The sequence below is a fragment of the Nomascus leucogenys genome, chromosome X (assembly GCF_006542625.1).
Source record: "Nomascus leucogenys isolate Asia chromosome X, Asia_NLE_v1, whole genome shotgun sequence".
NCBI classification, from domain to species: domain Eukaryota; kingdom Metazoa; phylum Chordata; class Mammalia; order Primates; family Hylobatidae; genus Nomascus; species Nomascus leucogenys.
In genome coordinates this window covers 137,392,704-137,420,426 of record NC_044406.1, presented here as the reverse complement: position 1 = coordinate 137,420,426, position 27,723 = coordinate 137,392,704, and the positions used below count along the sequence as shown (strand labels likewise).

The window sequence follows — 27,723 nt, the reverse complement described above, 5'->3', positions numbered from 1 at the left end:
ATCCGTGAATCCAGGAGCTGGTTTACTGAAAAGATCAACAAAATTGATAGACTGCTAGCAAGACTAATAAAGAAGAAAAGAGAAGAATCAAATAGACGCAATAAAAAATGATAAAGGGGATATCACCACTCATCCCACAGAAATACAAACTACCATCAGAGAATACGATCAACACCTCTATGCAAATAAACTAGAAAATCTAAAAGAAATGGATAAATTCCTCGACACATACACCCTCCCAAGACTAAACCAGGAAGAAGTTGAATCTCTGAATAGACCAATAACAGGCTCTGAAATTGAGACAATAATTAATAGCCTACCAACTAAAAAAAAGTCCAGGACCAGACGGATTCACAGCCGAATTCACCAGAGGTACAAAGAAGAGCTGATACCATCCTTTTGAAACTATTCCAATCACCAGAAAAAGAGGGAATCCTCCCTAACTCATTTTATGAGGGCAGCATTATTCTGATATCAAAGCCTGGCAGAGACAAAAAAAGAGAAGTTTAGACCAATATCCCTGATGAACATTGATGCAAAAATCCTCAATAAAATACTGGCAAACCGAATCCAGCAGTACATCTAAAAGCTTATCCATCACGATGAAGTTGGCTTCATCCCTGGGATGCAAGGCTGGTTCAACATACACAAATCAATAAACATAATCAATCATATAAACAGAACCAAAGAAAAAGACCACATGATTATCTCAATAGATGCAGAAAAGGCCTTCAACAAAATTCAACAGCCCTTTATGCTAAAAACTCTCAATACACTAGGTATTGATGGAACGTATCTCAAAATAATAAGAGCTATTTACAACAAACCCACAGCCAATATCATACTGAATGGGCACAAACTGGAAGCATTGCCTTTGAAAATTGGCACAAGACGGGTGCCCTCTCCCACCACTGCTATTCAACATAGTGTTGAAATTTCTGGCCAGGGCAATCAGGCAAGAGAAATAAATAAAGGGTATTCAATTAGGAAAAGAGGAAGTCAAATTGTCCCCGTTTGCAGATGACATGATTGTATATTTAGAAAACCCCATCGTCTCAGCCCAAAATCTCCTTAAGCTGATAAGTCACTTCAGCAAAGTCTCAGGATACAAAATCGATGTGCAAAAATCACAAGCATTCCTATACACCAATAACAGACAAAGAGCCACATCATGAGTGAACTCCCATTCACAATTGCTTCAAAGAGAATAAAATACCTAGGAATCCAACTTACAAGGGATGTGAAGGACCTCTTCAAGGAGAACTACAAACTATTGCTCACCGAAATAAAAGAGGACACAAACAAATGGAAGAACATTCCATGCTCATGAATAGGAAGAATCAATATTGTAAAAATGGCCATACTGCCCAAGGTAATTTATAGATTCAATGCCATCCCCATCAAGCTACCAATGACTTTCTTCACAGAATTGGAAAAAACTACTTTAAAGTTCATATGGAACCAAATAAGAGCCTGCATTGCCAAGACAATCCTAAGCCAAAAGAACAAAGCTGGAGACATCACACTACCTGACTTGAAACTATACTACAAAGCTACAGTAACCAAAACAGCATGGTACTGGTACCAAAATAGATATATAGACCAATGGAACAGAACAGAGGCCTTAAAAATAACGCCACACATCTACAACTATCTGACCTTTGACAGACCTGACAAAAACAACAAATGGGGAAAAGATTCCTTATTTAATAAATGGTGCTGGGAAGACTGGCTAGCCATATGTAGAAAGCTGAAATTGGATCCCTTCTTTAACCCTTATACAAAAATTAATTCAAGATTGATTAAAGAATTAAATGTTAGACCTGAAACCATAAAAGCCCTAGAAGAAAACCTAGGCAATACCATTCAGGACGTAGGCATGGGCAAGGACTTGATGACTAAAACACCAAAAGCAATGGCAACAAAAGCCAAAATTGAAAAATGGGATCTAAATAAACTAAAGAACTTCTGCACAGCAAAAGAAACTATCATCAGAGTGAACAGGCAACCTACAGAATGGGAGAAAATTTTTGCAATCTACCCATCTGACAAAGGGCTGATATCCAGAATCTACAAGGAACTTAAACAAATTTACAAGAAAAAAACAAACAACCCCATCAAAAAGTGGGCAAAGGATATGAACATACACTTCTCAAAAGAAGACATTTATGCAGCCAACAGGCACATGAAAAAATGCTCATCATCACTGGTCATCAGAGAAATGCAAATCAAAACCACAATGAGATACCATCACACACCAGTTAGAATGGTGATCATTAAAAAGGAAAGAACAGATACTGGAGAGGATGTGGAGAAATAGCAATGCTTTTACGTTGTTGGTGGGAGTGTAAACTAGTTCAGTCATTGTGAAAGACAGTGTGGGATTCCTTAAGGATCTAGAACTGGAAATGCCATTTGACCTAGTGATCCCATTACTGAGTATATACCCATAGAATTATAAATCATGCTACTATAAAGAAACACACACACATATGTTTATTGTGGCACTATTCACAATAGCAGAGACTTGGAACCAACCCAAATGTCCACCAATGGTAGACTCGATTAAGAAAATATGGCATATATATACCATGGAATACTATGCAGCCATAAAAAAGGATGAGTTCATGTCCTTTGCAGCGACATGGATGCAGCTGGAAACCATCATTCTGAGCAAACTATCGCAAGGACAGAAAACCAAACACTGCATGTTCTCACTCATAGGTGGTAATTGAACAGGGAGAACACTTGGACACAGGGCAGGGAACATCACACCCCAGGGCCTGTCGTGGGGCAGGGGGCAGGGGGAGGGATAGCATTAGGAGAAATACCTAATGTAAATGACGAATTAATGTGTGCAGCAAACCAACAGGGCACATGTATACCTATGTAACAAACCTGCACGTTGTGCACATGTATCCTAGAACTTAAAGTATAATTAAAGAAAGAAAGAAAGAAAAAATACAAGGTGAGCCAAAGGGGGAAAAAAAAGAAGGGAGAGATAATCAAAATAAGTTGGGGCATTTAGTATGGAAAGAAACAAGAAGAGCAGACAGGGGTACAAGGATCACTTTCTTTAAATCTCTGAAGCTCTTAAATCTTTTTTTTTTTTTTTTCTTAAAGGGAACAGAAAGCCGACTTTTTTGTGTGGATCCAAAGGATACCACTAAAATAAATGTGCATGTTTGTGCTGGGGTGGAGCAGCTAGAAATGGGAAACTTATAGAGACTGGTTTCAAGAAAATTCAAGAATTATTGGACATATATTTGAGGTAAAACCAGAAAATACAGTATATTATAAGCAATATACTCAACATAAATACAGTGATCACTTGTTGATCAGCTCATCTTTATTCTTTCAGATTAGCAGCAAGCAGAAGTACTGTAGGGCCTGGCGAATGAGTTCCCTACCAATGGGAGTCCTATTGAGGTTTAAGGGTGTGTGTAATCATGTATATGTGTACGTTATGCATATATGTGCAGACCACTTGAGGATCATCCAAGTGCTTCCAATACTGCAGTAAATTCGCAAAAGGAAAAAATAATTGTATTCACCTTTTGTTTCAGAGAATAATATTGGAAGGAAATTAAATCCCTGAAGCAAATGAAGAAAGAGCCAAGCAGCAACTGTAAACAATTATATAAAAAGAGAAGAAAAATCCCTTCTTATCTTCCATTAATTAATATTTCATATTTGTCTCTATCAAGAATTCTGTCAACAGAGGCTAGACTCTATATATTGTGGCCCTCATGAGTTTCAGTTTAATTCACTGGCCTTTGCACTTAATTAAATGAAATAGGAAACTCTTAGTCATTCCTTCACATAGAGGAGCTGAAGTGGTGAGTGGATACTGTCTTCAGTGTCTAGGACCCAGGACCTTAGACATCTGTGTGAGTTCTGCCCATTTGGCCTTATGGGCGGCTCATGCAATCTAGTCTCAGAAATAGTATTAAGCAGCAGCATTAGCTAATATGTACTAAACACTGAATCTGTTCTAACTACTGGTTTAAATACTATCTCCTTAAATTCTCAGAGCAATTCTGAAGTATCATTATCTCAATTTTCCAGAAGAAGAAACAGGTACAAAGGCACACAAAGAGCAGTGGTAGAGCCTAAATCCAAACTTAGTCATGCTTTTAACTACTGTATCATATTCATCAGGGTTCTTCTCCATGTGTTATCAGGTGCCTTGCCCCAAGACAGCTCGATTTCTTAGCCAGAAAATGGGGCTAGACATCAAGGCATAGTGGTCCCCGTGTAGAACACTGGAGTCATGTCAAATATCCCTGTTTTTGCCTGGGCTTGGAGTAGAGGCCTATGGATGGTAACATAAATTCAGAGCCCTCTCTCACTTATGATACCAGGATGCAGTAACAATCCCTTTTCCACACCTGACTGCATGAAGGATTTCTGGTTGATGCAGATCTGGTGCCATTCATATTTCTAACCTGTTCACTTTCATTGAAAAGGCAACCATTGATTGTTAAGAAGGAAACAGTATGGGGAACAGCAGGAAAATAATGTTGAGAAGTTTGATCTAGTAGCTAGCTGATCTGGTACACTGGACACCAAATCCCTTCTTCCTCCCTGTCTATCCCATTTGGAAAGAGTCTGGCAGGTAAGAAAATTGGAATAGAGGAAGTGGTGTTGAATGGAGGAGGGGAGGAAAGAAGGATGGAAGAAAAAAAAAGAAATAGAAGAAAGGTACTTAGAAGAGGATTGGAGGAGGCAATATAGATAGAAGACCTTCCTTGGTCACTTTAGAGTTGTGATTGCCATCAAGCCATCCTATCCATTAACTCTTGAGTCCCACCATAACCATTGTATTCGTCCATTCTCACGCTGCTATGAAGAAATACCCAAGACTGGGTAATTTATAAAGAAAATAGGTTTAATCGTTTCACAGTTTTGCGTGGCTCTGGAGACCTCAAGAAACTTACAATCACGGTGGAAGGCACCTCTTCATAGGGCAACAGGAGAGAGAATGAGTGCCAGCAGGGGAAATGCCAGACACTTATAAAACCATCAAATCTCATGAAATTCACTCATTATCATGAGAACAGCATGGGGAAAACCGCCCCCACGATTCAATTACCACCACCTGGTCCCGCCTTGACACATGGGAAGTATGGGGATTACAATTCAAGGTGAGATTTGGATGGGGACACAGAGCCAAACCATATTACCTATAAATTTTATAGACTTTCCCTACTATCTCTCTTCTTATCTGTAGGATGTTGGAAGTCTGCATGACTATCTTACAATTTTACAACTATATTGATTTAGAAAGTTATTCCGTATCTGCAATGTTTTTGCCTAAAATATTGGATTCAAATATAATGGTGGTCTCTTCCATTAATGAATTTATTTTGTTTTATGTATTTGGGGATAGGACAATTGGAGGTCATTATGTCACACAGTAGGTATATAGGCATTTGCTTCTTTAGCCAATGAGCCTGGCAATGTGTCTGAAGGGAGAAACCTTAGGGCAGCATATTCTGGGTTCTGAAGTTTTATCTCTTCTCCTTCAAGTACAGAAATAGCTCCAAAGAATCCTCTGCTGTAGATGAGAGCCCAGCTATTTAAAACACAGCTCTAGTTTCAGAGACATGTTATTTGCTGATTAAGCTTGGGAGTAAATTGTGTATTTTGGTGAACTGATTATAGTGTTGATTATTATTAAATGATACTCATAGTCTCTTCTCAAAATGGGAATGTTTATGGATGAGTGTAGTGGCCTTGAGTATATTGAACACATAAATGCCTGAGTAGGGGCACAATATATTAAGCCTAAGGAGTGGTTCTGGAAAGTGGGAAGTCAATGAGAGCTAAAATACATTTGGGCCAAAACTCAGGTCTGGATGAGTACAGCTAATGTGGTACAGATGGAGTAGATGTGTTCCCTACCTTTCCGTGAGAGAAAAGAAATAGCACCATAAACTGCAGTAGCCAGCTCTATTATAGACATACATCAAGTCTTGTGTAGGCTTTACTCCTGTTAGCTGTGTTACTAGTGTGCTCAATTCAGGTCAGCTATGCTGGGCTGGAGTGAGACTTGTTTGGTTTAGTGTAATCTTGAGGTGTCTGGTAGGCTGAAATGGGCTTTGCAAGGCTGGGATAGCCTGCCTTAGCTCATGCTCCATGTGAGGTATGCTGGAATAGGTAGGCTAACTGGGCTGCAGTGGGGGTAAGTAGGACTGACAGAAGCAGGAAAAGAGAAACTCAGTAGTGGAAAAACTTCACTTCTCTGGGTGGCTGCTGTTCTGGATGTTTTTGTCTCCCCACAATCTGTATGCTGAAATTTATGTGATAGTACTAAGAGGTGAGGCCTTTAGAAGGCGATTAGGTCAGGAGGGCTTCACCCTCATGATTGAGATTAGTGCTCTTATAAAAGAAGCTTGAGCAAGCTCCCTAGCCCCTTCCATCATGTGAGGACATAGAAGGCACCATCTATGAGGAATGGACCCTCACCAGACACTGAACCTGCTGGTGCCTTGATCTGAGACTTCCCAGACTCCAGAACTGTGAGCAATGAATTTATGTTCTTTATAAATTACGCAGTCTAAGGTATTTTGTTGTAACAGCCTGAATGGACTAAGACAGTATTAATTTCCAATTTGGCAAATATGTGGTGTGTGATGAGATTAATCCATTCATGCAAAACTTGATGTTTAGTGAGCACCATCTGAGTAATAAACCTTTCAGAAGCTCTTGGGTTAGGTGGGAAGATTGACAAGTAAAACAAACAGTTACAATGAAGGAAAATAAATGCAAAGAGTGTATCAAATGATATCAGTTATCTCCAAATATGGGACAATTAACCCCCCCCAAAATTATTTCTCATTCATGCAAAGTCTATTGTGGATCCAGGCAACTCTCCAGGGCAGTGGTCCTCCATATATTAGCTCATCATTCCAGACTTTTTCAATTTTATTGTAGCACCACATCAATGTGTGTTTTTACGATCATCATGGCATGGAGGGTCTTGCATTAGATATTAATTGTTCCAGCCATGAGAGACACATATTACTTTCTCCCACATCCAGAACCATTCCTATTGCCCCTCTCTATTTTAGAAATGCAGGGGAGTGGAAGCACAATCATCCTATGTTCCTAGAAGTGGAAGAGTGTTGGATATTGCAACATTTGTAACCTACTACAGGTAAGGGTAAGCCCAGTGAGAGCTCAGCTCTTGTGAATGTCAGGGATCTCTAAGGGCCCTATCTAAGCTTTGCTGTTTTGGTATTCTGCTGTCATTTTCAATGATATCTAAAGGGATAGACTTTGAGTCTGTACCTAGCATGTTCCCTGTGAAGAGATAGCATAGATGAGAAGTTTTTGAGGGGTTTTCCTTTCTTGGAAGTAGTAAGTTGGCTGTCATTCAGAGTACTGCACTGGACTGTCTCTGAGCTAAGACAAAAGCCTTTCCTGACATTCTGCTTTTCTACTTTCTTTCACGCAGATGCCGTGACTGAAGTGAAGACTGACATCTACGTGACCAGTTTTGGCCCTGTGTCAGACACTGACATGGTAAGTTCTTGCAAAGGTAAATGTAAAAGAGGATACACTAGCCCAAAGAAAATAAATTGGAGCTTTCCTAAGGCAGGGCCTTGTAGCTATATTCTAAGGAGTGGTCTTTTCTCATATGGATTTCCTACCCTTGCCACCCTACGTTTAGCCAAATCCATCTTTGCCCTCCTTTCCCCACCTATTCACATATAATGTATATACCCCTTTCAGGAGTGCCCTTATCTTTCTCCCATGACACATCTTTCAAAACTTTGTTTGGTTCCCTATCCTTAATGAAACCTTCCCTGACTTCTCCCTTCACACTCTGCTGGCACCACACATATTGGTACAGATAGGCCATATGAGGAGAGAATTGTGGCGGGGATTCTCAGTAAAGCAGCTGGTGGTGTCATCCAAGAAGTCTGTTCCTTGCAACTGGGCTTCATCCACTAGGGACATGGACTGGCCAGAATGATACAAATAGTTTGGAGAAAGAATCTAAATCACTTCTGGAAACGATTCTTTGTAAAGATTTGGGCATGGAGAGAGCTTCACTGCAGACTCAAAATATACGGCAGGGCACAGCAGAACTAGCAAGGGGGTGGCCCCTTTTCTCACCATTATCCATTGTATTCAAAACAAAGAGCACAGTGGAGAGTTGAAGCAGAAGGCCTCACTCAAATAGATAACCTATCATCGATACATACTATCAAATATTCAATTGAATAATTATGATTTAGAGACACAAAAAAGCTATTATCTGCTTTGTATACCTGGCCATTATTAGATGCTCAATAAGTTTTTGTTGAATGACTGACTTTGTGTTGCAAATAAAAATCCTGGTATCAGGGAAAATATGTTTGAAGATAATGACATGCCCATGTTCACTATTTAGAGTTTTTTTCTGTATGTCTATTTTCAGTGGGACTACTACTTGGCAGGGGACAAAGCTTCTTTCCACCTGTTGGACTAACACAAACAGTTGTATAGGGAAGTGGTAGAGGTTTTCTTACACGTAATGCAGAGCCATTGGGTGGATTTTGTTAGGACAGTAAAAATATATATGTTGTTTTGGAATGGTTGATCTGGTGATCCGTGCAGGATGGGAGTACAAAGGGGAAAAGGCTGGAGCCTGAGAGTTGATTTAGGCCTGTTGATTTTACATGACTCTTCAATCAGCTGCAAGGTCTATGAGTCAATTGGAAAAGCTGGCTAGTTCTCAGGAGAAGAAATCATCAGTATGTGAATGTTTGGAAGGCCAGGCATGGGTAAATGAGACGTCTGAACCTTGTCTTTCAAGTGTAGAATAAAGAGAAGGGTACATTAGACTTCCTTTGAACTCCTCAAGGGCAAGTACCAAGTCTCCATGGCTTCCCTGGCACTTAACAGCATTTGACACACAGGGAGAGCTCATTAAGGGGTATGTATGATATGAGGAATGGAGGACATGGCTCTCTCTTAGGGACAGCAAGAAAGCCTGTATGTCTTCATTGCCCTCTGTCAACTTGTTAACTAGTAATTCCCACAGGCATGTGTTAAAATTGTTGCCAGTTGGTCATTCAACAAGTACTCCTTAGGAGCCCAACTATGCATTAAAGGCTCTAGGAATCCCTATATTCAGAGATCTCACAGGCCATTGGAGACAACCATACTCACCAGGTGTATGTAGCTCTTTTTCTATTGTTAGGAATTAATTATGAATTAGGATATTTATAAAAAGGATAAATGAAGTGACTCTTTTCACACACACATACACTCATTTTCATTCATGCACCAACAACCACAAATAACATTCAGACAAATATACATACACATAACAAATACATATAGGGTGCACAGCCCACACACTATTCTAGGCATTCTATAGAAACACATATGCAAACAGATACCTACACCCAGGCACACCAGAGAAGGACACACACAGTCCCTGTTCCAACCAGCTCCTCACTCTGCTGCTTCCGCACCATAGCAGGCGTGTGTGGGTGTGTCCAGGCTCTGGAGACATTTCTAACAATTGGGACTTTCTGTCTATCTCTCTTGAAGTTTCATGTTAAATTTGCTTGTTTGTTTTTATTCCTCATTATTTAGCTGAAGCAACAGAATGGCACCTTCCTGATAGAGAGGGCAGACTTTGGTCAAATGAATTTCACATTATTTTTAGCCGCATGTCCATCCGGTCACAAGGCAGAATAGCTACAATCATTCTGGCTAAAAAGCATATTTTGGGTGTTTTGAGAAATGTTTTTTTTCTGTGTTACTAAGTAGACTGTTCAATTGATCCCAGGGTCAGGGATGCATTTGGGTAAAGCATTAGGCAGTCTTCTGACTTTGGCAACTAGTTTCACCAAGAACCCAGGCTCCCCTGAGACTACTTGGAAAAGTTGATGAAAATTTGGGCTGCCTGGGTTCTTGGCTCATTTCCAGGAAAAGAGGGTGTTTTGGTCCAAAATACTTTCCTAAGGAAATAGAGGCAGTCTTTTGTTCACAAAGGGGGAAAATTACGCTGCCACTTTGAACACTGACACACCACCACCCATAATGTTTTACACCCATTACATTCCTTGGCCAAACACTGGCCCTTACGGACACAGCTTCTCAGCTTTTTTGATAAAAGCTCCATGAAGGTATAAGCCATGTCTGTTTTGTTCATCTCAATACCATAAATGTCTGACTCAGTGTTTGGTACATGGCAAACTCCCAACTTTTTATTAAGTGCAAGCATAAATGAGAAGGAACAAATCAAATTTGAGGGAAAAATAATGACTGTGTTCCTCCACTTAGCTGAAAAATTTTCAAAGACAGAAAACATGTCAGGGACATCTCTGTTTCTCCAGCATTTAGCACAGAACCTGACAGAGGTCCTCTGTATGTGTTTGTTGAGATGATATTAAACATTAGTAGCAAGCCCTGCAGATAAAGAGTGAAAATAGCTCTCCTCAGGAGACAATAATGATTATTAAGACTGGTGAGTCAGTGACTGATGATTCCAAGCTTCAGCTACTAGGTTTGGTGGCTTCTCCGTTCATGAAAATAAGGAACTATGACAGTAGGGAACTGAGCAAAGATGAAAGCTAAACAGTGGTAGATGTTTCTAAGGAGAAAGTCAGAGGGAAAAAAAAGAAATTTAATTCAGAGTACAAGAGATAAGTTGGAAAATGGTTGCCCTGGCAGTTTCACAGGCTTGTGCTGAGGCTGGTGTTATTCATTTGCAACAAATTGAGCTTGCTGGTCACACAAAGCATCATAGCTCCTCAGTAGTAATGCCAATCCTGTGTCCATGATCTCCTAGGAGAGAAACAGAACAAAGAAGACTATCCCAATTTGAGTGAACTGGGGCCATGCAACCTTCTGTAATTATCTATTATTAGGAGAGTTTAGACCATTTTCTCCATCAGATGTATAGGAAGAGGGTGGAAATGGCAATAAGAGAAAGGTTGCAAAGAATTAGAATGCAGAGACAATGGGCAAGTGGCTTAGGAATATCATTCTAGGCATATTGTTGGTCACTGGAAAGGAAAGCAGAAAAGTAACAGCTGAGAAAAACATTGGCTGCTCTTCTATCTGGTCCAAATTCCCTTCTGACTTAGCTTCCATCCTAGCTCTCAAGGTCCTAAGGCTCCCGACACTGCTCCACCTTCTCTTCTAGTCCTTGAGCGTGTCAGAGGTGCAGGAACCCAAGGTCCTGTGGTATGTAATCAACAAATATTTGTCTGAACTATACCAAGAAAACTACTGAGAAAATAAAGAGGGGAAAGAGGAGTAACGTTAGGAGAGTCAGGGAGATAATAACTGGGAAACTTAAAATGCCAATTTTAGGTATTATTAACCTCACCCTCTCCCCAGGAATACTTTGCTTAGATCCCACTAGGTGCCGGCTAGTGCCACTAGTGTCAGCTGCCACAGAGAAATTTCCTAGGGTATGCAGTGGACAGTCAGGTAATGGTGCAAGTATACAATTCAATGAAAGAACTAACCATCTAGCTTAATGAGAAAAACAAAATGGAATCCTGGCAAATAAGAACACAGAAAAAGACATTATAATAATAATTCTAGACAACAGATTCACATAACATACATTCTGATATGACAACTGCTTATGAAAATTATGCCATTATCCTAGTATCCAAACACCATGCAGAAAAAAAAATTGTGTTAATTAAAAGGAGAGTAGTAGCACAGGGATCTCTTTCCTGGTGGCAGTAGACTTGAAATTATTGTACCTCTCCAGTACTGGAAAAAGTAGCTATGTCTACTTCAAGCTCTCCCTTATTGGCAGTCTGAGGCACAGACTGGATGAGAAACTTTGTGTATTTTAGGCTGTCAATTTATTCTTATTCCATGGGATATGGAATTTCCAGATGCAATATAGAAGGGAATCTATGTCCTTGAGCTTTTTCTAGGAGTCTATGACCAGGAATCTCCTTGGATATTTTTATGTAACATAGAGAGCCAGGACATATAAACAATGCCAATAAGAGAGAGATGCCCTCTGTCACCACTCCTATTCAACATAGTGTTGGAAGTTCTGGCCAGGGCAATCAGGCAGGAGAAGGAAATAAAGGGTATTCAATTACGAAAAGAGGAAGTCAAATTGTCCCTGTTTGCAGATGACATGATTGTATATCTAGAAAACCCCATTGTCTCAGCCCAAAATCTCCTTAAGCAGACAAACAACTTCAGCAAAGTCTCAGGATACAAAATCAATGTGCAAAAATCACAAGCATTCTTATACATCAATAACAGACAAACAGAGAGCCAAATCATGAGGGAACTCCCATTCACAATTGCTTCAGAGAATAAAATACCTAGGAATCCAACTTAGAAGGGATGGGAAGGACCTCTTCAAGGAGAACTACAAACCACTGCTCAGTGAAATAAAAGAGGATACAAACAAATGGAAGAACATTCCATGCTCATGGGTAGGAAGAATCAATATTGTGAAAATGGCCGTACTGCTCAAGGTGATTTATAGATTCAATGCCATCCCCATCAAGCTACCAATGATTTTCTTCACAGAATTGGAAAAAACTACTTTAAATTTCATATGGAATCAAAAAAGAGCCCGCATTGCCAAGTCGATCCTAAGCCAAAAGAACAAAGCTGGAGGCATCACGCTACCTACCTTCAAACTATACTACAAAGCTACAGTAACCAAAACAGCATGGTACTGGTACCAAGACAGAGATATAGACCAGTGGAACAGAACAGAGCCCTAATAAATAATGCCACATATCTACAACTATCTGATCTTTGACAAACCTGACAAAAACAAGCAATGGAGAAAGGATTCCCTATTTAATAAATGGTGCTGGGAAAACTGGCTAGCCATATGTAGAAAGCTGAACACCGTATACAAAAATTAATTCAAGATGGATTAAAGACTTAAATGTTAGACCTAAAACAATAAAAACCTTAGGAGAAAACCTAGGCAATGCCATTCAGGACATAGGCATGGGCAAAGACTCCATGTCTAAAACACCAAAAGCAATGGCAACAAAAGCCAAAATTGAAAAATGGGATCTAATTAAACTAAAGAGTTTCTGCACAGCAAAAGAAACTACCATCAGAGTGAACAGGCAACCTACAGAATGGGAGAAAATTTTTGCAATCTACTCATCTGACAAAGGGCTAATATCCAGCATCTACAAAGAACTCAAACAAATTTACAAGAAAAAAACAACCCCAGGGTGGAGCCAAGATGGCAGAATAGGAACAGCTCCGGTCTACAGCTCCCAGCCTGAGTGACACAGAAGACGGGTGATTTCTGCATTTCCGTTTGAGGTACCGGGTTCATCTCACTAGGGAGTGCCAAACAGTGGGTGCAGGACAGTCAGTGCAATGCACTGTGCACCAGCCGAAGTAGGGCAAGGCATTGCCTCACTCGGGAAGCACAAGGGATCAGGGAGTTCCCTTTCCTAGTCAAAGAAAGGGGTAACAGACAGCACCTGGAAAATCGGGTCAGTCCCACCCTAATACTGTGCTTTTCCAACCTGCCTGGAAAACGGCACACCAGGAGATTGTGTCCTGCACCTGGCTCGGAGGGTCCTATGCCCACGGAATCTCGCTGATTGCTAGCACAGCAGTCTGAGATCAAACTGCAAGGTGGCAGCGAGGCTGGGGGAGGGGCGCCCGCCATTGCCCAGGCTTGCTTAGGTAAACAAAGCAGCCAGGAAGCTCGAACTGGGTGGAGCCCACCACAGTTCAAGGAGGCCTGCCTGCCTCTGTAGGCTCCACCTCTGGGGGCAGGGCACAGACAAACAAAAATTCAGGAGGAACCTCTGCAGACTTAAATGTCCCTGTCTGACTGACAGCTTTGAAGAGAGTAGTGGTTCTCCCAGCATGCAGCTGGAGATCTGAGAACGGACAGACTGCCTCCTAAAGTGGGTCCCTGACCCCCGAGCAGCCTAACTGGGAGGCACCCCCCCAGTAGGGACAGACTGACACCTCACTAGGCCGGGTACTCCGAGACAAAACTTGCAGAGGAACTATCAGACAGCTGAATTTGTGGTCTCACGAAAATCCACTGTTCTGCAGCCACCGCTGCTGACACCCAGCCAAACAGGGTCTGGAGTGGACCTCTAGCAAACTCCAACAGACCTGCAGCTGAGGGTCTGGCCTGGTAGAAGGAAAACTAACAAACAGAAAGGACATCCACACCAAAAACCCATCTGTACATCACCATCATCAAAGACCAAAAGTAGATAAAACCACAAAGATGGGGAAAAAACAGAGCAGAAAAACTGGAAACTCTAAAAAGCAGAGCACCTCTCCTCCTCCAAAGGAACGCAGTTCCTCACCAGCAACAGAACAAAGCTGGATGGAGAATGACTTTGACGAGTTGAGAGAAGAAGGCCTCAGACGATCAAACTACTCCGAGCTACGGGAGGAAATTCAAAACAATAGCAAAGAAGTTAAAAACTTTGAAAAAAAATTAGATGAATGGATAACTAGAATAACCAATGGAGAGAAGGGCTTAAAGGAGCTGATGGAGCTGAAAGCCAAGTATCGAGAACTACGCGAAGATTGCAGAAGCCTCGGTAGCCAATGCGATCAACTGGAAGAAAGGGTATCAGTGATGGAAGATGAAATGAATGAAATGAAGAGAGAAGGAAAGTTTAGAGAAAAAAGAATAAAAAGAAACAAACAAAGCCTTAAAGAAATTTGGGACTATGTGAAAAGACCAAACCTACGTCTGATTGGCGTACCTGAAGATGACGGGGAGAATGGAACCAAGCTGGAAAACACTCTGCAAGATATTATCCAGGAGAACTTCCCCAATCTAGCAAGGCAGGCCAACATTCAGATTCAGGAAATACAGAGAACGCCACAAAGATACTCCTCAAGAAGAGCAACTCCAAGACACATAATTGTCAGATTCACCAAAGTTGAAATGAAGGAAAAAATGTTAAGGGCAGCCAGAGAGAAAGGTTGGGTTACCCACAAAGGGAAGCCCATCAGACTAACAGCTGATCTCTCAGCAGAAACCCTACAAGCCAGAAGAGAGTGGGGGCCCATATTCAAAATTCTTAAAGAAAAGAATTTTCAACCCAGAATTTCATATCCAGCCAAACGAAGCTGCATAAGTGAAGGAGAAATAAAATACTTTACAGACAAGCAAATGCTGAGTGATGTTCTCACCACCAGGCCTGCCCTAAAAGAGCTCCTGAAGGAAGCACTAAACATGGAAAGGAAAAACTGGTACCAGCCACTGCAAAAACATGCCAAATTGTAAAGACCATCAAGGCTAGGAAGAAACCGTATCAACTAACGAGCAAAATAACCAACTAACATCATAATGACAGGATCAGATTCACACATAACAATATTAACGTTAAATGTAAATGGGCTAAATGCTCCAATTTAAAGACACAGACTGGCAAACTGGATAAGGAGTCAAGACCCATCAGTGTGCTGTATTCAGGAAACCCATCTCACGTGCAGAGACACACATAGACTCAAAATAAAGGGATGGAGGAAGATCTATCAAGCAAATGGAAAACAAAAAAAGGCAGGGGTTGCAATCCTAGTCTCGGATAAAATAGACTTTAAACCAACAAAGATCAAAAGAGACAAAGAAGGCCATTACATCATGGTAAAGGGATCAATTCAACAAGAAGAGCTAACTATCCTAAATATATATGCACCCAACACAGGAGCACCCAGATTCATAAAGCAAGTCCTGAGGACCTACAAAGGGACTTAAACTCCCACACAATAATAATGGGAGATTTTCACACCCCACTGTCAACATTAGACAGATCAACGAGACAGAAAGTTAACAAGGATATCCAGGAATTGAACTCAGCTCTGCACAAAGTGGACCTAATAGACATCTACAGAACTCTCCACCCCAAATCAACAGAATATACATTTTTTTCAGCACCACACCACACCTATTCCAAAATTGACCACATAGTTGGAAGTAAAGCTCTCCTCAGCAAATGTAAAAGAACAGAAATTATAACAAACTGTCTCTCAGACCACAGTGCAATCAAACTAGAACTCAGGATTAAGAAACTCACTCAAAACTGCTCAACTACATGGAAACTGAACGACCTGCTCCTGAATGACTACTGGGTACATAACGAAATGAAGGCAGAAATAAAGATGTTCTTTGAAACCAACGAGAACAAAGACACAACATACCAGAATCTCTGGGACACATTCAAAGCAGTGTGTAGAGGGAAATTTATAGCACTAAATGCCCACAAGAGAAAGCAGGAAAGATCCAAAATTGACACCCTAACATCGCAATTAAAAGAACTAGAAAAGCAAGAGCAAACACATTCAAAAGCTAGCAGAAGGCTAGAAATAACTAAAATCAGAGGAGAACTGAAGGAAATAGAGACACAAAAACCCTTCAAAAAATTAATGAATCCAGGAGCTGGTTTTTTGAAAAGATCAACAAAATTGATAGACTGCTAGCAAGACTAATAAAGAAGAAAAGAGAGAAGAATCAAATAGATGCAATAAAAAATGAAAAAGGGGATATCACCACCGATCCCACAGAAATACAATCTACCATCAGAGAATACTACAAACACCTCTATGCAAATAAACCAGAAAATCTAGAAGAAATGGATAAATTCCTCGATAAATACACCCTCCTAAGACTAAACCAGGAAGAAGTTGAATCTCTGAATAGACCAATAACAGGTTCTGAAATTGTGGCAATAATCAATAGTTTACCAACCAAAAAGAGTCCAGGACCTGATGGATTCACAGCCAAATTCTACCAGAGGTACAAGGAGGAACTGGTACCATTCCTTTTGAAACTATTCCAATTGACAGAAAAAGAGGGAATCCTCCCTAACACATTTTATGAGGCCAGCATCATCCTGATACCAAAGCCTGGCAGAGACATAACCAAAAGAGAGAATTTCAGACCAATATCCTTGATGAACATTGATGCAAAAATCCTCAATAAAATACTGGCAAACCGAATCCAGCAGCACATCAAAAAGCTTATACACCATGTTCAAGTGGGCTTCATCCCTGGGATGCAAGGCTGGTTCAACATACACATATCAATAAATGTAATCCAGCATATAAACAGAACCAAAGACAAAAACCACATGATTATCTCAATAGATGCAGAAAAGGCCTTTGACAAAATTCAACAACCTTCATGCTAAAAACTCTCAATAAATTAGATATTGATGGGACGTATCTCAAAATAATAAGAGCTATCTATGACAAACCCACAGCCAATATCATACTGAATGGGCAAAAACTGGAAGCATTCCCTTTGAAAACTGACACAAGACAGGGATGCCCTCTCTCACCACTCCTATTCAACATAGTGCTGGAAGTTCTGGCCAGGGCATTCAGGCAGGAGAAGGAAATAAAGGATATTCAATTAGGAAAAGAGGAAGTCAAATTGTCCCTGCTTGCAGATGACATGATCGTATATCTAGAAAACCCCATTGTCTCAGTCCAAAATCTCCTTAAGCTGATTAGCAACTTCAGCAAAGTCTCAGGATACAAAATCAATGTACAAAAATCACAAGCATTCTTGTACACCAATCACAGACAAACAGAGCCAAATCATAAGTGAACTCCCATTCACAATTGCTTCAAAGAGAATAAAATACCTAGGAATTCAACTTAAAAGGGATGTGAAGGACCTCTTCAAGGAGAACTACAAACCACTGCTCAATGAAATAAAAGAGGATACAAACAAATGGAAGAACATTCCATGCTCATGGGTAGGAAGAATCAATATCATGAAAATGGCCATACTGCCCAAGGTAATTTATAGATTCAATGCCATCCCCATCAAGCTACCAATGACTTTCTTCACAGAATTGGAAAAAACTACTTTAAAGTTCATATGGAACCAAAAAAGAGCCCTCATCGCCAAGTCAATCCTAAGCCAAAAGAACAAAGCTGGAGGCATCACGCTACCTGACTTCAAACTATACTACAAGGCTACAGTAACTTAAACAGCATGGTACTGGTACCACAACAGAGACATAGATCAATGGAACAGAACAGAGTCCTCAGAAATAATGCTGCATATCTACAACTATCTGATCTTTGACAAACGTGACAAAAACAAGAAATGGGGAAAGGATTCCTTATTTAATAAATGGTGCTGGGAGAACTGGCTAGCCATATGTAGAAAGCTGAAACTGGATCCCTTTCTTACACCTTATACAAAAATTAATTCAAGATGGGTTAAAGACTTAAATGTTAGACCTAAAACCATTAAAATCCTACAAGAAAACCTAGGCAATACCATTCAGGACATAGGCGTGGGCAAGGACTTCATGTTTAAAACACCAAAAGCAATGGCAACAAAAGCCATAATTGACAAATGGGATCTAATTAAACTAAAGAGCTTCTGCACAGCAAAAGAAACTACCATCAGAGTGAACAGGCAACCTACAGAATGGGAGAAAATTTTTGCAACCTACTCATCTGACAAAGGGCTAATATCCAGAATCTACAATGAACTCAAACAAATTTACAAGAAAAAAACGCCATCAACAAGTGGGCAAAGGACATGAACAGACACTTCTCAAAAGAAGACATTTGTGCATCCAAAAGACACATGAAAAAATTCTCATCATCACTGGCCATCAGAGAAATGCAAATCAAAACCACAATGAGATATCATGTCACACCAGTTAGAATGGCCATCATTAAAAAGTCAGGAAACAACAGGTGCTGGAGAGAATGTGGAGAAATAGGAACACTTTTACACTGTTGGTGGGAATGTAAACTAGTTCAACCATTGTGGAAGTCAGTGTGGTGATTCCTCAGGGATCTAGAACTAGAAATACCATTTGACCCAGCCATCCCATTACTGGGTATATACCCAAAGGATTTTAAATCATGCTGCTATAAAGACACGTGCACATGTATGTTTATTACGGCTGTATTCACAATAGCAAAGACTTGGAATCAACCCAAATTTCCATCAATGATAGACTGGATTAAGAAAATGTGGCACATATACACCATGGAATACTATGCAGCCATTAAAAATGATGAGTTCATGTCCTTTGTAGGAACATGGATGAAACTGGCAACCATCATTCTCAGCAAACTATCGCAAGGACAAAAAACCAAACACTGCATGGTTCTCACTCATAGGTGGGAATTGAACAATGAGAACATATGGACACAGGAAGGGAAACATCACACAGTGGGGCCTGTTGTGGGGTGGGGGGAGGGGGCAGGGATAGCATTAGGAGATATACCTATTGTTAAATGACAAGTTAATGAGTGCAGCACACCAACATGGCACATGTATACATATGTAACAAACCTGCACATTGTGCACATGTACCCTAAAATTTTAATTAAAAAAGACTATTTCATGGGCTAAATACATCTGAAATAAGGATATCAATTATGTTTCTTCAAAATAGAGAATGATGAAGAGAAGGCAAAGAGCAGAGGAAAGATGGGATGGCCAAAATAAGAGGGAGTGGCCCTTGTAATGGGAAAATGGCAAGGCCTTCATTGTAATGCAGTTATCAAGTACCTTGGCCCCATACACTGCTAAAGCTGAATAAGCTTTGCAGGCTTTATCTGGGAGCCTGCTTTGACACATCGAATAGTGTTAGAGAGTTGAAGCCATTCAAGCTCTAACAAGACAGAAATGCTTCCCCAAGAACTAAGTGTCATCTCTGCCCTGTGTAGAAAATGTATTAAGTGTCTTTCCCAGGAGGCAGACTTAGGCTTATTATCTGGAAGATGTGATTTAAATGCCTCACAAAACAACAGAATTCATTTGTCAATTTGTAGGCAGTCATCCTTGGAGCATATACAAGGGATCAATTTGCAAGGAAGGAATTGATTACATTTCTAGAATGGTTAGGTCAAAATCTGATTGCTTTTGGCCAAAGGTCATGGAATACTTGAGGAGCAAATAATCACTTTGTGATTTTCCCCTGTAGTTTTGACTGTGTAGAGAAAATTTCCTGTGGTATACAGTGGATAATCAGGGGGGAAAATGGTGTAAGTATACAATGCAATAAAAGAACTGACCATCTAGCTTAATGAGAAAAATAAAACGGAAGCCTGGGAAATACGAACACAGAAAAAGACATTATAGTAATAATTCTAGATAACAGATTCAGATAACATATGTTCTGATATGGCAACTGCTTATGAAAATTATGTCGTTATCCTAGTATATCCAAACACCATGCAGGAAAAAAAAACTGTTAATTAAAAGGAGAGTAGCACAGGGATCTCTTTCCTGGTGGCAGTAGACTTGAAATTATTGTACCTGTTTTCTCTCTAGTACTAGAAAAAGTAGCTATGTCTACTTCTAGCTCTCCCTTATTGGCAGTCTGAGGCACAGACTGGATGAAAACCTTTGTCTATTTTAGGCTGTCAATTTCTCTGTGTAGAGAAAAAATAGATACGATCATCTAACTTTTTAAAATCTTAAAAATGTGCCAAATGCCTTTTTATGGCATATTATCTAAAAAATAATATTTAAAGATACAAGCAAAGTTACCTGTGTATCTTACCCTGATACCATTTACCTGTTTCCCTCCCTCCTCAAAGATATTCACAACCATGAAGTTGCTTTTGCCTTTTTGTCATTTATATGCATACTTTATAAATAAGAATGTGTATATCACATACATTCATAAATAACAAATAGTGGCTTTTGTGTTTTGAAACTTTTATATAAAACTCATCCATAGCATGTATATCATTTTACAACTTTTTTTTTACCATGTATTAAAAACTCTACTTTTTTATGTATTTTACTCTAATTCATTTATTTTAACTATCAAAGATTATTACATTGTAGGAATACGTAGTCATACATTCATCCGTTCTCTTGTTAATGTGCATTTGGGCTGTTTCCTTTTTTTGGCTATTAAAAAGCAGTAATACAGCAAACATTCTTATACACATATTTTTGTGAACATTTTTTAGTTTCTTTAGGGTGTGTACCTAAAGATAAAATTTGTGGTTTGTTAAGGCTTGCACATTTTTAACTTTTTTCAGTTTAGGGCCAAATACTCTTGTGATGAATCATATCAATGTATAATCTCAATAGCAGTGTATGAGAGCTCAATTTCTCTGTGCTTTTGCTAATGCTTCGTATTGTCATACTTTATTGTTGACACTGTGATGGGTATAACATGGTATCTAATTTATTTTGTTTGCATTTTTCTGATTACCTTTGAGGTTTAAGCATCTTTTTATATGTTTAGTGGTCAATCTGTACTACTAAAGACAAGATGGCTTTGCCACCACCTGAATCAGCAAAAGTATAAACTCTAGGCAACCTTGTTTCTTATATTGCCACTTTTGTATTAAAGTTTCCTGTGGGCTGTGTGTGTGTGTGTGTGTGTTTAATAATGAATGTATTTGAAATTTTGTAACTCTTCCTTTGTCCTGTATTAAGATGACTGCATGAACTTTCTCCTCTAATCTGTTAATGTTATTAATTACATCAGTAGATTTCCTAATATTAGACCATCTTTTCATTCCTTCAAAAAATCCGATTTTACATGGAGGTATTACTTTTTATACATTTTTTAGTTAGACTTACTATTATTTTATTCTTAGTATTTGTATGTATGTTCATAAGTATTCCCAAATTAACTGTCTCTCATTCATATCTATCCATCTATATCTATCCTATAAATATATGTATATATAAATAATTTATTTACAGGATATAAATATATTTATTTATTTATTTAGAGATGGAATCTCACTCTGTTGTCCAGGCAGGAGTGCAGTTGCACGATCTCAGCTCACTGCAACTTCTGCCTCCCAGGTTCAAGCGATTCTCTTGCCTCAGCCTCCCCAGTAGCTAGGATTACAGGCACGCGCCACCACACCTGGCTAATTTTTGTATTTTTAGTAGAGACAGGGTTTCACCATGTTGGCCAGGCTGGCTCATCTTGAACTCCTGACCTTGTGATCTGCCTGCCTTGGCCTCCCAAAGTGCTGGGTTTACAGGCATGAGCCACCCCACCCAGCCCTATTTATTTTATATTAAAATAAATATGTAAATATATATTTTATATTTAAAATAAATATGTAAATATATATTTTATATTTAAAATAAATATGTAAATATATTTAATGTTTAAATTAAATAATATGTGATAAATATATACATTTATTATATATATGAATATATTTCTATAAATATATTTATATCCTATAAATATATATGTAAAACATACGCCACACACACACACACACATACACCCCAAAGTAGAAAAAATAGTGTAACTGGGCTCCATGTACCCATATTCTTACCCCTACCCATAACAATTCTCCCTGTCTCGTTTTCTCAATTAAACTTATCAAAATTTTCTATATCATTAGTGTTTTCAAAGTAACCTTTTTTTTTTTGTTTTGTTCATCATCTGTATTATTTGTTTTCTGTTTCACTGATTTGTGCTCTTATCTGGATCATCTCTTTCTTTACTTTCCTTGGGGTATTCTGTGGTCCTTTTGGTTTCCTGAGGTATATTAACTTATTGGTTTTCCTTTTCCTTAAAGGCTATCTTTAAGGCATCTTTATGAATATCAGTTTCCCTCCAAGCACCACTTTAAGAGCCCCAAACAAGATTTCATATGTAAACATTTTCACTATTGTTCACTTCTAAAGATTTTCAAATATCCTTTAAGGTTTCTTTTTTGTTTCTTGAAATTTTTTTAGTGTTTTTCAATTTCCAACTATAAAACTTTTTGTTATTGATTCTTAATTTAATGCCTCATATTGAAAGAGAATGGTATGTAGGATGTAAAACCTTTTTGTGTTTCTTGAGATTTGCCCAATGTCTTAGCACGTGGTCATTTTTTTTTTTGTCGAGGGTGGGGTGGGAAGTAAATATGCTGTGTGTGTTTTACTGAATGTTAAGTAGATAAGTTTATGAGTGTTTATTAGCTCATCCTTACCAATTGGGTTGTTCTAATTTTTTAAACTTACAAATTATTGGTCTGATTGGTCTTTCACTTACTGTGAGTCTAAAGGTTTGTTGATTTTTCCTTGTAATTCAGTTTTTTGCAGTAGATATTTTGAGTACCTGTTATTGAAACATACAAAGTTAGAGTTGTTACTTTTTCCACTCAAGATACTCCATTTGTTAGTGTAATGATATTTTATCTCAAAGAGGATTTTTAATACGCCCTTTTGTCTGTACTTTACAGCTCTACCTTTATGTTTATGATTTTCCTACACATATTTTTCCATCACAATACTTTCAAACCTTCTGTGTTTTTACGTCTTCAGATGTGTCTCTTGTATGTGCATAGCATATAGCCACATTGTGTTTCCTTCAGTAATATTTATTTATCTATTTTACTTAGAGGTAAAATAATACATATACACTTTACCATCTTTACCATTTTGAGTGTACAGTTCAGTGGTAATAAATATCTTTATGTTCTTTTTTGTCCTGTAATCCGTCCTCCCTACTACCCTTCCCCTGCTCTACTAATCATCATTCTACGCTCTATCTTCATTAGCTCAAACTTTTTAGCTCCTACATATAAGTGAGAATATGCAATATTTGTCTTTCTGTGATTACCTTATTTTACATAACATAATGACCTCCAGTTCCATCCAAGTTTCTGCAAATGGCAGAATTTCATTATATTTAAGGCTGAATAGTATTTCATTACATATACATACCGTATTTTCTTTATGCATTCATCCATTGGTGGGCACTTAGGTCAATGCCATATTTTGGCTATTGTGAATAGTGCTGCAATCAACATGGGAGGGCAGGTAGCTCTTGGACATATTGATTTCCTTTCTTTTTGATATGTACCCAGTAGTGGATTTGCAGGATCATATGGTAGTTCTCTCTTTAGTATTTTGAGGAATCTCCATACTGTTCTCCATAGTGGTTACACTAATTTACATTTCCACCAACAGTGTATACGCTTTCCCTTTTACCGCATCCTTGCAAGCATCTGTAATTGCCTGTCTTTCAGATAAAAGCCATTTTCACTGAGATGAGATGCTATCTCATTGTGGTTTTGTTTTCCATTTCCCTGATGATTAGTGATGTTGAGCATTTTTCATATACCTGTTGGGCATTTGTATGTCTTCTTTAGAGAAATGTCTATTCAGATCTTTTGCCCATTTTAAAACAGGATTATTTATTTATTTATTTATATTTTCTATTGAGTTGTTTGAGCAGCTTATATCTTCTGGTTGTTAATCCCTTGTCAGATGGTGTATTAGTCCATTCTTCTGCTGCTATAAAGAACTACCCAAGATTGGGTAACTTATAAAGGAAAAAGTTTTAATTGACTCACAGTTCCGCATGGCTGGGGAAGCCTCAGGAAACTTAAAGCAGAAGGGAAAGAAAGCACATCCCCCTTCACATGGTTGCAGGGACAGAAGTGCTAAGCAAAGGGGGAAAAGCCCCTTATAAAACCACCAAATCTCATGAGAACTCACTCACTATCATGAGAACAGCATGAGGATACCTGCCCCCCGATTCAATTTCCTCCCACCAGTTCCCTCCTACTACACGTGGGGATTATGGAAACTACAATTCAAAATGAGATTCGGATGGAGACACAGCCATACCACATCATTTCACCCCTGGCCCCTCCCAAATCTTATGTCCTCACATTTCAAAACACAATCATGCCTTTCCAACAGTCCCCCAAATTCTTAACTCATTCCAGCATTAACTCAAAAGTCCAAGTCCAAAGTCTCATCTGAGACAAGGCAAGTCCTTTCCACCTACAAGCCTGTAAAATTGATAGCGAGTTAGTTACTTTCTAGATACAATGGGGGTACAGGTGCTGGATAAATACATCCATTCCAAATGGGAGAAATTGGCCAAATTGGCTACAGGCCCCATGCATGTCCAAAATCAAATAGGGCAGTCTTAAATCTTAAAGTTCCAAAATGATCTCCTTTGAATTCATGTCTCACATCTAGGTCATGCCGATGCAAGAGGTGGGCTCCCACAGCCTTGGGCATCTCCACCCTTATGGCTTTGCAGGGTACAGTCCCCCTCCCAGCTGCTTTCACAGGCTGGCATCAAGTGCCTGCAGCTTTTCCAGGTGCATGATGTAAGCTGTCCATGGATCTACCATTCTGGGGTCTGCAGGATGCTGGCCCTCTTCTCACAGCTCCACTAGGCAGTGCCCCAGTGGGGACCTGTGTGTGGGATCAAACTTGACCATTCCCCTTTCACACTGCTCTAACACAGGTTCTCCATGAGGGCTCTACCCCTGCATCAAACTTCTGCCTGGACATCCAGGAGTTTCCATATATCCTCTCAAATCTAGACAGAGGTTCCCAAACCTCAGTTATTGACTTCTGTGCACCTGTAGGCTCAACATCACACGGAAGCTGCCAAGGCTTGGGGGCTGCACCCTCCAAAGCAATGGCCTGAGCTATACATTGGCCCTTTTTAGACACAGCTGGAGTGGCTGGGATGCAGGGCACCAAGTCCTGAGACTGCATACAGCAGAGGGGCCCTGGACCTGGTCCAGGAAACCATTTTTCCCTCGTAGGCCTCTGGGCCTGTGATGGGAGGGGCTGCCACAAAGGTCTCTGATATGCCCTGGAAATATTTTCCCCATTGTCTTGGCAATTAGCATTCAATTCCTCATTCCTCATTATTTACACAAATTTCTGCAGCCAGCTTGAATTTCTCCCCAGAAAATGGGTTTTTCTTTTCTATCACATTTTCAGGCTGCAAGTTTTCCAATCTTCTACACTCTGCTTCCTCTTGAACACTTTTCTGCTTAGAAATTTCTTCTGCCAGATACACTAAATCATCTTTCTCAAGTTCAAAGTTCCACAGATCTCTAGGGCAGGGGCAAAATGCCACCAGTCTCTTTGCTAAAGCATAACAAGAATTATCTTTATTCCAGTTCCCCCCAAGTTTCTCAACCCCATCTGAGACCATATCAGTCTGGACTTTATTGTCCATATCATTATCAGCATTTTGGTCCAAGCCATTCCAGAAGTCTCTAGGAGGCCAGGTGCATTGGCTCATGCCTGTAATCCCAGCACTTTGGGAGGCCTAGGCAGGTGGATCACCTGAGGTCAGGAGTTCCAGACCAGCATGGCCAACATGGTGCAAACCTGTCTCTACTAAAAATACAATAATTAGCCAGGCATGGTGGCAGGTGCCTGTAATCTCAGCTACTCATGGGGGCCGAGGCAGGAGAATCGCTTGAACCCGGGAGGCAGAGGTTGCAGTGAGCCGAGTTCACGCCATCACACTCCAGCCTGGGGGACAAAAGCAAGGATTTCTCTCTCAAAAAAAAAAAAAAAAAAAAAAAAAAGTCTCTAGGAAGATCCAAACATTCCCACATGTTCCTGTCTTCTCAGCCCTCCAAGTCTCTAGGAAGTTCCAAAGTTTCCCACATTTTCCTGTCTTTTTTTTTTAAGTTGGAGTCTCACTCTGTCGCCCAGGCTGAAGTGTAGTGATGTGTTCTTGACTCACTGCAACCTCTGCCTCCTGGGTTCAAGTGATTCTCCTACCTCAGCCTCCCAAGTAGCTGGGATTACAGGCATGTGCCACTGTGCGTGGCTAATTTTTGTATTTTTAGTAGAGACGCGGTTTCACCATGTTGGCCAGGCTGGTCTTGAACTCCTGACCTCAAATGATCTACTGGCCTTGGCCTCCCAAAGTGCTGGGATTACAGGTGTGAGCCACTGCACTTGGCCTTCCTGACTTCTTCTGAGCCCTCCAAGCTGTTCCACCTTCTGCCTGTTATCCAGTCCCAAAGTTGCTTCCACATTTTCAGGTATACTTATAGCAGCACCCTACTACCTCCTGGTACTAAGGTACTGTATTAGTCCGTTCTCACACTGCCATAAAGAACTGCCTAAGACTGTGTAATTTATAAAGGAAAGAGGTTTAATTGACTCACAGTTCAGCATGGCTGGGGAGGCCTCAGGAAACTTACAATAATGGCGGACAGGGAAGCAAACACGTCCTTCTTCACCTGGTGGCAGAAGAGAGAAGTGTCAAGTAAAGCGGGGGAAAGCCTCTTATAAAACCATCAGATCTCACTCACTCACTATGACAAGAACAGCATGAGGGTAACTGCCACCATAATTCAATTACCTCCCACTGGGTCCCTCCCACAACACATGGGGATTATGGGAAATACATTTCAAGATGAGATTTGGGTGGGGACACAGCCAAACCATATCATATGGATATTTTGCAAATATTTCCTCCTGTTCTGTGGGTTGTCTCTTCACTTTATGAAGATTGTTTCATTTTCTTTGCAGAAGCTTTTGAACTTGATGTAATCCACTTGTCAATTTTTACTTTGGTTGCCCATGCTTTTGAGTCTTACACAAACATCTGTACCCAGGCCAGTATCATGGAGCATTTCCGCAATGTTTTCTTCCAGTAGTTTCATAATTTTAAGTCTTAAATTTAAGTCTTCAATCCATTTTGATTTTATTATTGTGTGTGATGAGAGATAGGGGACGAGTTTCTTTCTTCTACATATGGGTTATTCTGTTTTCCCAGCACTATTTACTAATGAGACTTTCCTTCCCCTGTTGTATGTTCTTGCTGCCTTTGTTGGAGATGAATTTTCTGTAAATGTGTGGATTTATATCTGGGTTCTCTATTCTGTTCCATTAGTCTATGTATCTCTGTTTATGCCAGCACCATGATGTGTTTTTTTTTTTTTTTTTTTTAGTATTGCTTTACAGTAAGTTTTGAAGTCAGATACTGTGATGCCTCAGGCTTTGTTCTTTTTGCTCAGGAT

The 27,723-nt window shown here is 39.7% G+C and overlaps 1 protein-coding gene across 1 annotated transcript in view; it reads left to right on the top strand.

Moving 5' to 3' along the window:
* Positions 1 to 27,723, top strand: part of GABRA3 (gamma-aminobutyric acid type A receptor alpha3 subunit) — a 269,212-nt gene that overhangs the window by 144,593 nt on the left and 96,896 nt on the right. Inside the window, exon 4 of the mRNA XM_003271855.4 lies at positions 7,463 to 7,530. Within this exon, the coding sequence (XP_003271903.1) occupies positions 7,463 to 7,530 (68 nt within the window). The remainder of the gene's footprint in view (positions 1 to 7,462; positions 7,531 to 27,723) is intronic.